General features: G+C 37.7%; 1 protein-coding gene across 3 annotated transcripts in view; it reads left to right on the top strand.

Annotated features, from left to right (window-relative positions):
* Window positions 1-12209, top strand: part of LOC113038269 (AF4/FMR2 family member 4-like) — a 29980-nt gene extending 17771 nt beyond the window's left edge. For all 3 annotated transcript variants that reach the window (XM_026195568.1, XM_026195570.1, XM_026195569.1), the window contains 16 exons: window positions 21-110; window positions 354-384; window positions 467-521; window positions 963-1043; window positions 1989-2133; window positions 2577-3383; window positions 4121-4200; window positions 4480-4678; window positions 5136-5224; window positions 5623-5686; window positions 7073-7209; window positions 7317-7388; window positions 7484-7577; window positions 8413-8456; window positions 9147-9364; window positions 10372-12209. In XM_026195568.1, the coding sequence (XP_026051353.1) occupies window positions 21-110; window positions 354-384; window positions 467-521; window positions 963-1043; window positions 1989-2133; window positions 2577-3383; window positions 4121-4200; window positions 4480-4678; window positions 5136-5224; window positions 5623-5686; window positions 7073-7209; window positions 7317-7388; window positions 7484-7577; window positions 8413-8456; window positions 9147-9364; window positions 10372-10499 (2334 nt within the window). In that variant the 3' untranslated portion in view covers window positions 10500-12209. The remainder of the gene's footprint in view (window positions 1-20; window positions 111-353; window positions 385-466; window positions 522-962; window positions 1044-1988; window positions 2134-2576; window positions 3384-4120; window positions 4201-4479; window positions 4679-5135; window positions 5225-5622; window positions 5687-7072; window positions 7210-7316; window positions 7389-7483; window positions 7578-8412; window positions 8457-9146; window positions 9365-10371) is intronic.
* Window positions 12210-13661: the final 1452 nt, after the last annotated feature.

Consider the following 13661-nt stretch of genomic DNA (forward strand, 5'->3'; position numbering starts at 1 on the left):
TTTTTTTTTTTTTCCTCCAGGAAATGACTCAGGTCTGGCCTCCTCCGCTAACAGCCATCCACACGCCCTGCAAGACCGAGCCGTCAAAGTTTCCTTTCTCCACCGCCAAGGTCAGACTTGAAAGGGACACAGAGCACACTTGATCATGTGTGCAGGACATCATAGAAACAATGAGTTGTTCAGACAGCAACAATGAAAATAATGCATAAACACACAAAACTGCTCTTCAGAGTTTATCTTTGCATTCGTTCATTCAGCAAACTTCTATATCTATTCTAAACGTAGCATTTTAAACCAGTGAAATGTTTTTGTGATGCATGTGTAATAAGTAATTGTTGCGTTCTTTGTTATAGGACGTCCAGCAACTGTCTTTTGGAGCCCAAAGTAAGCTTTAGAAATTGTTTTATCAAAGGCTCTTCTCTCCTGTGTTTGTGTGTGTGTGCTGATGATTGTTTTCCCCTCTTAGAAAAACACTCAGGGCCAAAACTCTCCAAGCCATCCGACAACAACGAGCAGTCCAAGTGAGTCACTGATAGACTTGCATCTACATCTACAGTTCAGTCAAGCATTAGACTGCAGATCAATTTCAGATTCATTTTACATATGCATGTCGAATATTTTCATAACAATTACATGACATTTACGCTTTTATCAAAGCGACTTAGTGCATTCAGGCTATCCTTTTTTTTTTAACCTAATGTGTTCCTTGGGAATCGAACCCACAACCTTTTGCGCTGCTAATGCAATGCTCTACCACTGAGCCACAGGAACAACACGAGCTGCTTAAAATCAATACAGAGTGCGTCAAAGCAGCTTTACAGTATTAAATAAGTATGCAATACCGTAAACACTCAGTTTTCAGTTAAAGTCAGTTCCTTATTTTAACACACACTGCCGTTAGTTCTTTGCAGTCGGATTGGTGTGTCCCATGCTTTACTGAACTCCTCTATCTCTCATTTTAGCACGCTGCATGAAGATCTGAAGCTCAGCAGCAGTGAAGACAGTGACGGAGAGCAAGATCCTGCTAAAAACCCCTCCACAAGGTGACACACTCAAGTCAAACCCCAGCTTATATACAGATCTGTACTTTTTATCTTTGAGTCCATGCCGTAAGGTGACAATGAAAAATTTCAGTATGCACAATTAGGTTAGTCTTAATTTAAGGTAGTCCTAATTTTATCTGGTCTACTTTCTTGGACCATAATTGCCAAGAGCTGCCTGCTTAAAGAGGAAGGGACAGTCTTATTAACGTGTAAAGCAGCTGACCACAATTATAATGTTGGGATTTAGGAGCGATCTGAAATGTGCTGTGATATTATACCTACGTGAAAGAAATTAAATCTGCTGTCTAAATGAATCCTCGCACTCCTCGTTGGTGTTAAACTCTTTAGTGTGTTATTTCAGCATCTTGCCCTATGCATTTCCCTTCTCTCAAAAACTAAAAAGGAGTTTATATTAGAAACGACTTTTCTGATATGCACTTCCACTGACATTCAATGCTTAATCATGAAATAACTTTAATAATAAATATAATAAATGATAAATGTCACATTTTGCATGCCTTTAATATAGTTTTTGTGTAAATAATGCAAATGTCATCATCGTGTGTCCAAGAAGAACTCGAACATGAAATTGATCCAATTCAGTCTATTGCATTTCTCCTGCTCATGTGCTTTAGTAAATATTTAGATATTTGATATATTTATACATGGTTGCATTCCTGTTAAGTTCAATAGTGCAATGCAGAAACATTTAGTAGGGTGTATGTTGTAACTTGCAGACAGCTGGTGCAAACAGCCCTAGGTGAATCTTGTAATTGAAAGGTAAAGTGATGTACATTGCTCATTATAGGGGTTTTGGTGAATAAACTTGCTCAAGGAGTGTATTGACATCATCTCACTTGGATTTGTGCCTTTTGCAAAGTTGAAGTGAATGCATGAAGCAACACGTAGCCAACAAGATGGTAATAAAGTTGTATGTGTACGCAGTAACAACAGTAATAACAGCGAGGCTCCTGAACAAGTGGACACCAGCAGTCACAGTTCGGAGAGCAGCTCTGGTTCAGACAGCGAGAGCGAGAGCAGCTCTACAGACAGCGAGAACAACGAGCCGCCTCGTCCTGCGTCTCCCGAGGTGAATCGCCTGCACAAACACAGCCTTCAGGTGCACACACAGATCCACAAAGCTGAAAGCGTTTTTAGTTCTTATCAAATCTCAGTTTTGATTCAAAAAAGTAAAACCGTAAACCGCTTAACGTGGACTCAAAAACATGGCATCGTTGCAATCCCTGGGTTAGCCTGAACAAAAGTGTACACTGCCTTATTTTGCAAAATTGAGTTATATCTGAAGCTTACTTTTGCGAACTAGTCCTAGGTTTTTCACTCAATCTCTGGACACTCAATATCAATAATTATCACAAAAAAAAAAATTACATTCCGATTCTTACACGAAAATTTTTAATTCTAATGCAAAGTTTTTGCATACCTATGTGGATTTAAAATTTGACAAATATTCAAAATTCTGTAAAAAAAAATTTATGTCACACTCAGTGCTTGTTTCCCTGTTTGACGTCACAGCAGGAGCAGCCCACGGCCAACAAATGGCAGCTGGAAAACTGGTTCAAGAAAGTTCCTGTGGAGAACCGCAGCACGACGCCAACAAAGTATAAGAAAGAGGGGCGAGGGGAAAGCTCCAGCAGGGTCTACAGTGGCTCGGGTTCGAAAGACCCGGCGCCATCTGCCGGGCGAGACCTTCGGCCAAACCAGAAGGGGCAAGACCGGCGGAGTCAGAGATCTCCTGCTCAGAGCGAGGGGGGGAGTCAGAAGGGGCGGCGACTGGAGGTGGGCAAGAAGCAGCCTAAAAAGCCAGAGAAGCCGCCTGCGGTGGAGGAACCCAAGTATGGGCTCCAGGTGGAGACCGAACCCTCGCCCGAGATCCCGTTGCACAGAGTCCGTGCGCCCAACAAGGGCCTCCGCAAGCCCAACATCAAGAAGGAGCCCAAAACCTCCTCCCCTCGCCCAGCGCAAGACAAACGCAAGAAAACGACCAGCAAGTCCCGTGAGTTCATCGAATCCGACTCGTCATCGTCGGACTCGGAGGGCAACGAAAGCGTCCCCTCGTCTTCACAGACACCGAGAGAGCAGTACACAGAGAACCCGTCCGTCCTGTTCTCGCCCATGCTGTCCCCGCTGAGTGACCAAGAGGGCAGACTGCCGCCCAGACTGCTGCTGGTGCAGATCGACCTCAGTCTGCTGTCCAGAGTGCCGGGTCGAGTCTACAAGGAGACCGAGGTCAAAGCAGAGAGGGGCTCCCCTGCTGAAGGAAAAGACTTCCAGAAACAGCCGGGAGAAAAGGGAGCCAGCAAGGGGAAGAGAAAACGCAAGGTTGGTGGCAGCTCTTCTGCTAGAATATATGTGACCCTGGAGCAAGTGTACATTTTTTGAAATTGAGATGATGGGATGATATTTGTTCGAGATGCAACTGTTTGAAAACCTGAGGGTCCCAAAAATTTTAAATATTGAGAAAATCGCCTTTAAAGTTGTGCGAATGAAGTTCTTAGCAATGCATATTACTAATCAAACATGAAGATTTGATATATTTACGGTAGGAAATTGACTAAATATCTTTATGGAACATGATCTTTACTTAATATCCTAATGATTTTTGGTATAAAAGAAGAATGGATAATTTTGACCCATACAGTGTATTGTTGTCTATTGCTACACATATACCTGTGTTACTTAGGAATGCTTTTGTGCTCCAGGGTCACATATTTCAGTGATTTAGTTGTCTTTTTCTATACACTGCTGCATCATCACTTTTTTCGCCGCTGTTTCACTTCCTGTCTCTTTAAAGCCTGCCTGAACACCTAATATGCTCTGAATGATTTTGGTTGTATCCTTGGTTTAATTGTAAATATACAGTTTTGGGGTCATTGACACATTTTTCCTACAATTGCTTTTGTGAGCTTTTATTGCATTTGAACTGTTTTCTATGTGAATATATTGTAAAATAATTATTATTAATGTTGAATTCAGTTGAGCTGCTTAATATTGATATGTGTCATATGAATAAGACATATCTTACTGTCATGTTAAGATCTATTGTGTTTCTTCCACAGAATGAGGATGATGGTCTCAAACCAGACGGTAAGAAGTCCAAACTGGATGAGAAGTCATCGCACAAATCCAGCAGTAAAGAGTGAGTTCATTCTGCTACAGTCCCTTAAATTTTACAACTGAAAAACAAATATTAATGTAACTTTCTGTAAATGCATAGTTTTAAGTATTTAAATGCATTTTTTTTTCATGCTTACTACTGATTGGCTACAAATCAGCAGTTTTAGAAAAAATACTTACCCCACCTTTAAAGAGAAAAGCAGAGAATTAACCTCTCAGAGTCTTCAGAGCAGTGTCAGTAATTGTGTTTCGTCCCACCGAGCTGTTGCATAATCATGTTAACCCCGAATGTTTTCTGTAGCTCGTCTAAGCATGCTCCAGACAAAGAGAAGGAGTCTGCGCCGTCTCCTTCGATCTCGCTGCAGCGGACGCCCAAATCTGAGCAGCAGGGTCGCAAGCGGACGCTCAGCCAGTCCTCGGCCTCTGTGCCCAGCAGCAAGAGCAGCTCCAGCTCCAAACACCCCAGAAGTGACCACAAGCCCCAACGCAGGGATGCCAAGGTGTGTTTGAGCTCGTCGTCCCGATACACACACACACAGAAACACAGGCCAACATGAGTAGACCTCAGGCTCTGGATGTGATTCGTCTTCAACTTTTACCTAACACGTCCTGTATTGTGCATGTACTGTAATGCATCTAGTTAAAACACTTTTGTGCTATGCATATATTCCTCTTCAGGTAAAGCATTTGCTATCTACATGTTTTACCAGAGCCAGGGTTTCTGCAGGTCTTTATTCGCCAGAATATAAGGTCTTAAAACAGAAGTGTTCAGTTCATAGTCATGACATTTTAAATGTTGCATGCACTGCAAAAAAAAAAAAAACATGGTTATCTTCCTCAGTATTTTCATCGAATAACTTGAGGTGCAAATTAAAACGAGCAAACATCTGTCAGTGAAAGCCTGGTTTCTCCCTTGGCATTTTTTATTTGTATTATTATAATTTTTTCTGTTCTCAGGAGAAAAGCACTAAAGCGGAGAACCCCATTGCAGTGCCGCCCCTCTCTGATGGCTCTAAAAATAGATCCAAACTCCTCTTTGAGGACAGGTATGGAGATTTGAGTAATTATTTAGATTATTCCTTAAGATCCTGTGTGATTGTGATTTAAAGCATCCATGTTAATACGATTCTATGGTCTATTTTAGTGACAAGTGACTATATATATATTTATTTTTTTTATTAGTATTTTCATCATGTCACACTGAGAAACCAAATAAATAAATGCGTCACAATTAAGTAACACATTGAATTCAACATTTAGTTTTATCGTTTGTACAGTGCATGGTGAAATCCCATTGGCTCCACATAGTGATAGGTTTAAGCATCATGTATTGTTATTGGCTGTGACTGTTTTATCATTATTTGGTTGTGCATTCGTCTTGTCTTCATTTTTGCACATGGACACTCTCTTGTGAAGTAACAGCCAGTCCTTCATCTGATTGCAGGATTCATTCGGCCGATCATTACCTTCAAGAAGCGAAGAAGCTGAAACACAACGCAGATGCTCTGGTGAGGCTCTGTTTCAGATAATCTGCATGACATTTGTGTGACCCCTGACCTCCACTGAGAGCGACACAGGTGCTCTCCTCAAACCAATCACAGTGCAGCCCCTAAAATACAAATTAACTGTAATACTGCTTCTTTCCCAATATTCTTGTTTTACCCATTTATTAGCAAGAAGCTATTAATCATTTAACATTTTACATGCTAGGCAAAACATTAACAATTCTTAGTTCCTTATTAGCATGCATATTACTAGCATATTGGCTGTTTATTAGTTTTTATAAAGAGTCTTAAGTCTCTGGGATATATTTGTAGCAATAGACAACAATACAATGTATGGGTCAAAATTATTGTCTTTTCTTTTATGCCAAAAATCATTAGGATATGATGTATAAATTGACCCTTATGACTGGTTTTGTGCTCCAGGGTCACACATGAATGCCTCTTTCTGTAAGATCATATTTTAGATCTCTTAATCCACCACAAACCTCGACTAACAACAACCATACTAACTATTAATAATCAGCAAATTAGGAGTTTATTGAAGCAAATGGTGAATGAAGTTATTAGTGAGAATTGGTCCCCAAACTAAAGTGTGACCATATATTTTAATAAGTTCTGCTCAGAATATGTATGTGGTTTCACAACACATTATTTCACTCATATTTTGATATTTTATTTTCACAAACGTTATTTGAAACATTAAAGTAGATGTTTTTCTTGCATTTAAATATGCTTTTTTTGTGTATACTATCACTGTACGTTTAAATTGATGCAGACCCCTCGTCTTTGACCCACGTGTCAGAAATAATGCAGGCATTAAAAACTCTCCATAAAAAAAGACAAAACTTGTCCATCAGAGCACGTCTTTGCATTCTCACACACATGTGACCCTGAAGCATCAAACCAGTCGCAAGTATATATTTTTGAGAAATGGAGATTTATACATCATCTGAAAGCTGAATACATCATCTCTCCATTGATGTGTGGTTTGTTAGGAGGACAATATTTGTCTGAGATACAACTCTGAAAATCTGGAGTGTGCAAAAAAAATCTAAATATTGAGAAAATCATCTTTAAAGTTGTTCAGATGAAGTTCTTAGCAATGCATATTACTAATCAAAAATTACGTTTTATATACTTGCCATAGTAAATGTACAAAATATCTTTTTGGAACATGATCTTTACTTAATATCCTAATGATTTTTGGCATAAAATAAAAAAATAATAATAATTTTGACCCATACAATGTATTGTTGGCTTTTTCTACAAATATACCCAGAGACTTCAGACCGCTTCTGTGCTCCAGGAACACATTTCAGCACACAATGTGGATGGAGAGCGTCTGTATAGAGTTAGTTTTGGCTCTGACGTGTGTCCTTCTTCCCACAGATGGACCGGTTTGAGAAGGCCGTGTATTACCTGGACGCTGTGGTGTCTTTTATCGAGTGTGGAAACGCTCTGGAGAAGAGCGCCCAGGAGGCTAAATCACCCTTCCCCATGTACGCAGAGACCGCGGAGCTCATCAAGTAAGCTGCCAGAATACGTCCTCCAGCGTCTGTCTCTCCACTGTGCTTCAGGAGTGTGCTGACAAACACGTGTGTGTGTGTGTGTGTGTGTGTGTGTGTGTGTGCAGGTACACTATGAAGCTGAAGAGCTACCTGGCGCCGGATGCAACCTCCGCAGACAAAAGGCTAGCGGTGCTGTGGTACGTCCCAGAAACCGAGTGTTTGACTGAAGTCATGAAGTGAATGGAGTTGTTAATGTGAATCCAGTGTGTGGTATATCTGTGTGTCTCTGCAGTCTCCGGTGCCAAGCGCTCCTGTATCTGAGGCTCTTCAAGCTGCGCAAAGAAAGTGCTCTCAAATACTCCAAAACACTCACTGAACACTTGAAGGTAACAGGATTTACTGTTTTAAATCAGGACTATAAGGTTCTTCTCAAACTATTTGCAAATGTACGCTACAATTCAAAAGTTTGGAGTCTGTACCATCTTTTTAAATGTTTTTGGTGGGTTTATTATATATTAAATATCATTATTATATCAATTAAATATTTTAAAATAGCATTACAAATTAAACTAACTGAATTCGGTAACACTTTAGAATAATGGTCCATTAGTTAATGTTAGTTAAGCACTTTGATCTAATGAAGAACAAACCTTCTACAGCATTTATTAATCTTAATTGATGTGAATTTCAACATTTACTAATGCATTATTCAGATGAAAAGTTGTGCTTGTTAACATTAATGTACTGTGAATGAGCATGAACTAGCAATGAATAACTGCATTTTCTTTAATTTACATTAACAAAAATGAATAAATACAGTTAAAAATATATTGTTCATAGTTTGTTCATGTTAATTAATGAATTAACTAACATTAACTAATGGACCATTATTCTAAAGTGTTACCCTGATTTCTATTTGAATAAGAATTTTTAATTCATGACTCAAGAAAAATTTATTTTACTTTACTGTCTTATGACCAATCTAATGTGTCTTTGCTAAATATAAAAGTTTTAATTTCTTAAAAAAAATAAAGAGTGTAGGTCTGAAATATCCAGTGTGACAGAATCCCAGAAAACAGGAAAACCTTGTAGTTTTTGTCCGTTAAAAGGTTACTATGATGTGAAATGTAATTATTGTTGTTGTTAATGTTTCTTAAAATGTTTCCAGAGATCATAACATATACCAGATGTATTAAGTAAGGTTTTATTTGTTTCTTCCAGAATTCGTTGAGTAATAACCAAGCTCCATCTCCTGGAGTAGCAAAGTAAGTGACGTTGGTTTATATTATTATTATTATTTATATTATTATTATTATTGTAGATGGTGTAAATATTATAGAAACGTAAGGGTGACCACCTGCAGAACACGTTAGCAACCACATTGCAACATCCTGGCAACCTCACACAGAAAACACACACACACACACACACACACAGAAGAAAAAAAAACAGTAACAAAAAGTCACCAATGTGTAATATCTCTCCTCTTTTATATATGCCATTCAACAATAACAAACAATGAATAACTTACAAATTAACGAGATTGATATTACCTGTAATATTGATTTTTAAACTCGCCTTTTGTTCTTAAAAAGCGTTAAATGTGAGGTAGTGCTATATTCTGTTTTTGAAATATAAGCCAATATTGCAAAATGCACATTTAATGACATGCATTGCAAAAAAAAGCAGATAATTGTTGTGGTTTTAACCATAAATTCACTTCATTTTCTCAGATCAAGACTGCCTATCATTTAATTTTGCTACATGATTTAAATATCTCGAGACATTTGCACTGAAAGCAACTTTACATGTTACCATTTTAGAAAACCTGCAGAAACCCTGTGTGCATGAATAAACTGGTAGCAGTCACTTAAACATTACACTTCGAGTGAGTACAGAAGGAAGAGCAGTCCATACACAGATCCTTCATTGTGTGTGTCTTGTGTGTCCTGCAGTAAGTCGGTGGGAATGCCGTCTCCGGTCTCTCCTAAACTGTCTCCGGGCAGTGCGGGCAGCTTCTCGTCCAGCAGCTCCAGCCAGAGCTCCAGCTCCTCCGTCACCATCCCACAGCGCATCCACCAGATGGCAGCCAGCTACGTCCAGGTCACATCCAACTTCCTGTTTGCCATCGAGGTGTGGGAGCAGGCCGAACAGCTCGCCAAAGAGCAGAGAGGTGCTATCTTAATCCCTTTCCTTCTTCCTGAAGCTGCTTTTGTGACTCCACACACCTTCACTGAATTTTCTTCAGTCACTCTGTTTCTAAGTCCATGGAAAGCATTGCATTGTCTGTGTTATTTGCTTACACATCAATAGATTTTACAGCTTAAGTTATATAGTACATCTACTTTAAACAAAAATACACTCATGTAAAGTGATAATATTGTAAAAAAAAATTGGCAAAATTTAGCTATTAACTTCCAGAATATTATATAAAATTGGATGTACACTGCCATTTTAAAAGTTTGGATCAGTGTTTTAATGTTTTTTTTTTAATCAGGTCTGCCTTTTATTTGATCGAAAATACAGGGGGAAAAAATATAAAATTGTAAAATATTATTACAGTTTAACATGCAGGTGTTTATTATAATATACTTTAAAATCTAATTTATTTCTGTGGTTTCTCCGCTGTATTTTCAGCATCATTCCTCCAGTCTTCAGTGTCACATGATCTTCAGAAATCAGAATAATATGCTGATTTATTATCAATGGTGTAAACTTTTGTGCTGTTCAATATATTTTAGAGACTGTAATGCTTTTTTCAGGATTCTGATGATGAATAAAATGTCAATAAGATCTTTGTTTATATCAAATATAAATATTTTGAATGTACACTGCTGAGTCAGAAAAAAAAAACTTTTCTTCAGCAATGATGTGTTAAAGTAAAAATTGATATAAACTTTATACTGTTAAAACAAAAATCTATTTTAAATAAATGCTGTTTTTTTTGTTTTTTTGTTTTTTTTTTTACTGATCAAAAAAATCCTTAAAGTATCACACGTTTCCCCCAAAAATGTAACCTTATCGTCCAGCTGTACTCCACTTAATAAGGCATGCAGATACTGTAAACACTAGTAATGTTTTTTTTTGTTTGTTTGTTTTTTTTTTTTCGAATCTGGATGTGAGCACCTGCTAAAGATCATCAGTTTTGACTTCTTCTTCTTTTTGGTCTTTGTTCTGCAGAGTTCTTCGCCGAGCTGGACAAGGCTATGGGTCCGCTCATCTTCAACACCAGCAGCATGACTGAGCTGGTGCGGTTCACTCGGCAGGGCCTGCACTGGCTGAGACTGGACGCCAAGCTCATTCAGTAGAGCCGTGAAACACACACACACACACTAGATCTGCCTCAGACACCTCTGTGACACTGTGTTCATTTCTACACCAGCTTGCCAAAAATGGAAACACTCGAGGCCCCGCCCCTCCACCACAGACCTTATGAATATTCATGAGAGGGGAGGCGGCCAAACCGCACGTCTGTCCGAGCGCTCATACACTGCATCGTCCTGCTCGTATCATCAAACAGAGAAGAAAAACAGCCTGCTTTCTTACTTTGAATCTCCTTTTGGTTTATTTTCTGCTAGCTATAAGCAAACAAGAATAATAACTGGATGTTTATGGCTTTTTATTTCAACCAAAGTACCTCCCTTTAACCAAAGGTGCTTTAAAATTGAGGTTTTCTCCTTTTATCATTTTATCGTGCCTTGTATTTGATATACAGGAAACCGAGAGACACAATATCTGGAAATACACATGTAGACTTGTACGCAGGGTGTGGATTGCCAAAGGCTTGTAAAACGAGGAGCAGAAAGAGCAAATAATGAATGCAGTGCTGACTGATCCTCTTTCTTGTATAGCAGACCAAACGACTGTTCGGCTCCGTATCAATGCATTATTACTCATGTGTTTTATTTTTGTTGTTTTTTTGGCCTGGCTTATCCACAGATGCCACAAAGGAATAATAGCCTGTCTACAACAAACTCCCAGGCCAAGACTTTTATACGAAATGTAGCGCTCGCATAGGCGTCACTTTCTCTTGATTTTCTGGTATTAAACGCAGGAGTATTTTATTACCCTGGCTCAGCCTAATATAGATTTTATTTAGATAACGGCAAATCGCTTCGTTCCAGGTTGCGTTTTCACTCTTAGGTGTGGATACAGGGTTGCAATACGAGATGAGAGACGTATTTCTATTGTATATGAAAATATCCTATTTAAATATTTAATGTGAGTCTTGAGGTTGCCTTTATAGTGTCGTAGTCACCTCTGTGTTGCAGTTCTTTTAAAAGCAAGCAGTCATGTAAGGATATATTTATGTGTTCTAGCAGTTTTATATCTGTACATATTACATCGAGTGATTAATCTACAGACACACAGTAAATCAGATCGAGAAACGGATAGGTTTAGCACCAGAAAGAGGAAGGTCAAGTGAAAAGTCAATCCAATGCTGGACACTTAGCATCTCTTGCACTAGAATCTTTCCTCTCATTGGCTCCCAAACTGTTTTTTCTGTCTATGCAGATGTTTTTCTTGCTTGTTTGTGCAGAAGCTAACAAGGACTCGTGCCAATTCAAATGTTCAGCAGTTACAACAAACTTCTAGAGGTGAAACATTTAATGACTGGCCTCTGTCTCGATAAATCCATCGTTTTGATTGAGAGTCAGTAAATGCATTGTGTTATAGGGGTGAGATCTGTTAATTGTGCTTTTATGTAAATGAATTCATGCACTAATGTGATTTCTGTACCAGATTCATGATGATAAAGTAACTGCATATGAATATGGGTTGTTTAAAAGGATTCTCCCATAGCCTTTTTGGCTTCTCCAGACATGAAGGTGTGTCCTTTTTTTTTTTTTTTTTTTTTCAGTTTTTACCGTTTTTGTATTTTCTACTAGAGTTCATGATAGTGCTTTAGAGACTCAGACTGACTGATTGATTTAAATCCATCTCTAATTTTCTTTGTGATCATATCTGTACGAGGGTAAGAGTTTTTTTTTTTTTTTTTTTTTCACCCTTTTGAAAAATAACACTCGCATGTTTCTATTTAAATACTAAGATGTACAGATGTACATAATTCTCTTTTAGGGTAAATTTTTCAGACGATTTAACATTTGTATTAATTGTAAATAGGATGTGAATATATTGAATGCACATGTTTGTGTTGTTTCCTCCGAACACTGTATGTTAGTGATGTCACTTCCTGTGCTCTATGAACATTCGGATGATCTTGGTCGGGATGAAAAGGGGCTAAATGCAGTCGACTATAAGAAAGATCTAGCATTAGTGACATCATTTAGAGCGGTTCTCGATGTCTGTATGTAGGACTCATTTTATAGTGATCTCAAAACAATCATTGACGAGCAGTATAAAACCAATTTAGTTTTTAAAGTATTGACAAGAAAAAAATCTACATATACATATATATATATAAATATATTCATATATGGATGCAATATGATTTTAAGGTACTCTTATGAGCCTCGATTCTCCAAACTTGTAATAACTTGTAATTTAAACACTTTTTTTTTTTTTTTTTTTTTTGGTGGAGTGAGTATTACTAATGGAGTCTGTTGCGGATCCTCTTTGTATTTTGCTGTATTGAGAATAAAATCTATATGATTAAAAAGTTTTGGCTGTGCTTAGGATTACTTCTGAAAAGTAGTGCATTACAATATTGTGTTGCACCATGGAGTAACTAATTGCTTCAGTTACTTTTTGTGTAAAGTAATGCATTGTTACATTTGTTACTTTTTTCCCCCGATATTTATTTAAAAAAAGTAACTCAAATATTGTGTTGTAAATTTAAAAGTGATGGGTTACTTGAAAAATGTAATGCATGACCCACAACACTGCATTCTACCTTATATCTAGGTTAGTGAAAATATAAAGCATTACCACAAATAAAGTTATCAAATGTACATTCATCCGGACTTCTAGGAGAGCTTGAGCTCTAATAGTATAATTATGAACACAATCCGTTTGGTATTTGGATCTGGCAAAGCTGGGTCATGCATAGCACTACTGAAAGCACTTAAATCAGATTGCAAAAAAAAAAAAAAAATGTTGCAGTGCACATCGAGCCCATTGACCTTCTAATAAGCAAGGATAACATTTTTGTATTTTTTGACAGTTTTGTGTTTTTTTTTTGTTTGTTTTTTTGCATTTTAAGATGCAAATACAGATATGCAAATACAAGATATTGACAGTTTGCTTGTTTAAATGTTTATGGTCACTGTTTCTCGATCAGACACTTAATTTGTTTCTCTAATTTCCAGTCGCCATTCAACATTTAAAGGGACAGTTCACCCAAAAATGAAATTACTGTAATTCAGTTAACCTGAATGATATTCTTCTATTAAGCACAAAAATATTCACTGTATGTTGGTAAAAGAACAGTTACTACTGACAGCCACTGATTTCCTAGTATAGAAGAAAATACTATGGAAGTCAGTGGCCTTCCCGACTTTCATAAAAAT

This window comes from Carassius auratus, chromosome 21 (genome assembly GCF_003368295.1).
Source record: "Carassius auratus strain Wakin chromosome 21, ASM336829v1, whole genome shotgun sequence".
Lineage (NCBI taxonomy): Eukaryota > Metazoa > Chordata > Actinopteri > Cypriniformes > Cyprinidae > Carassius > Carassius auratus.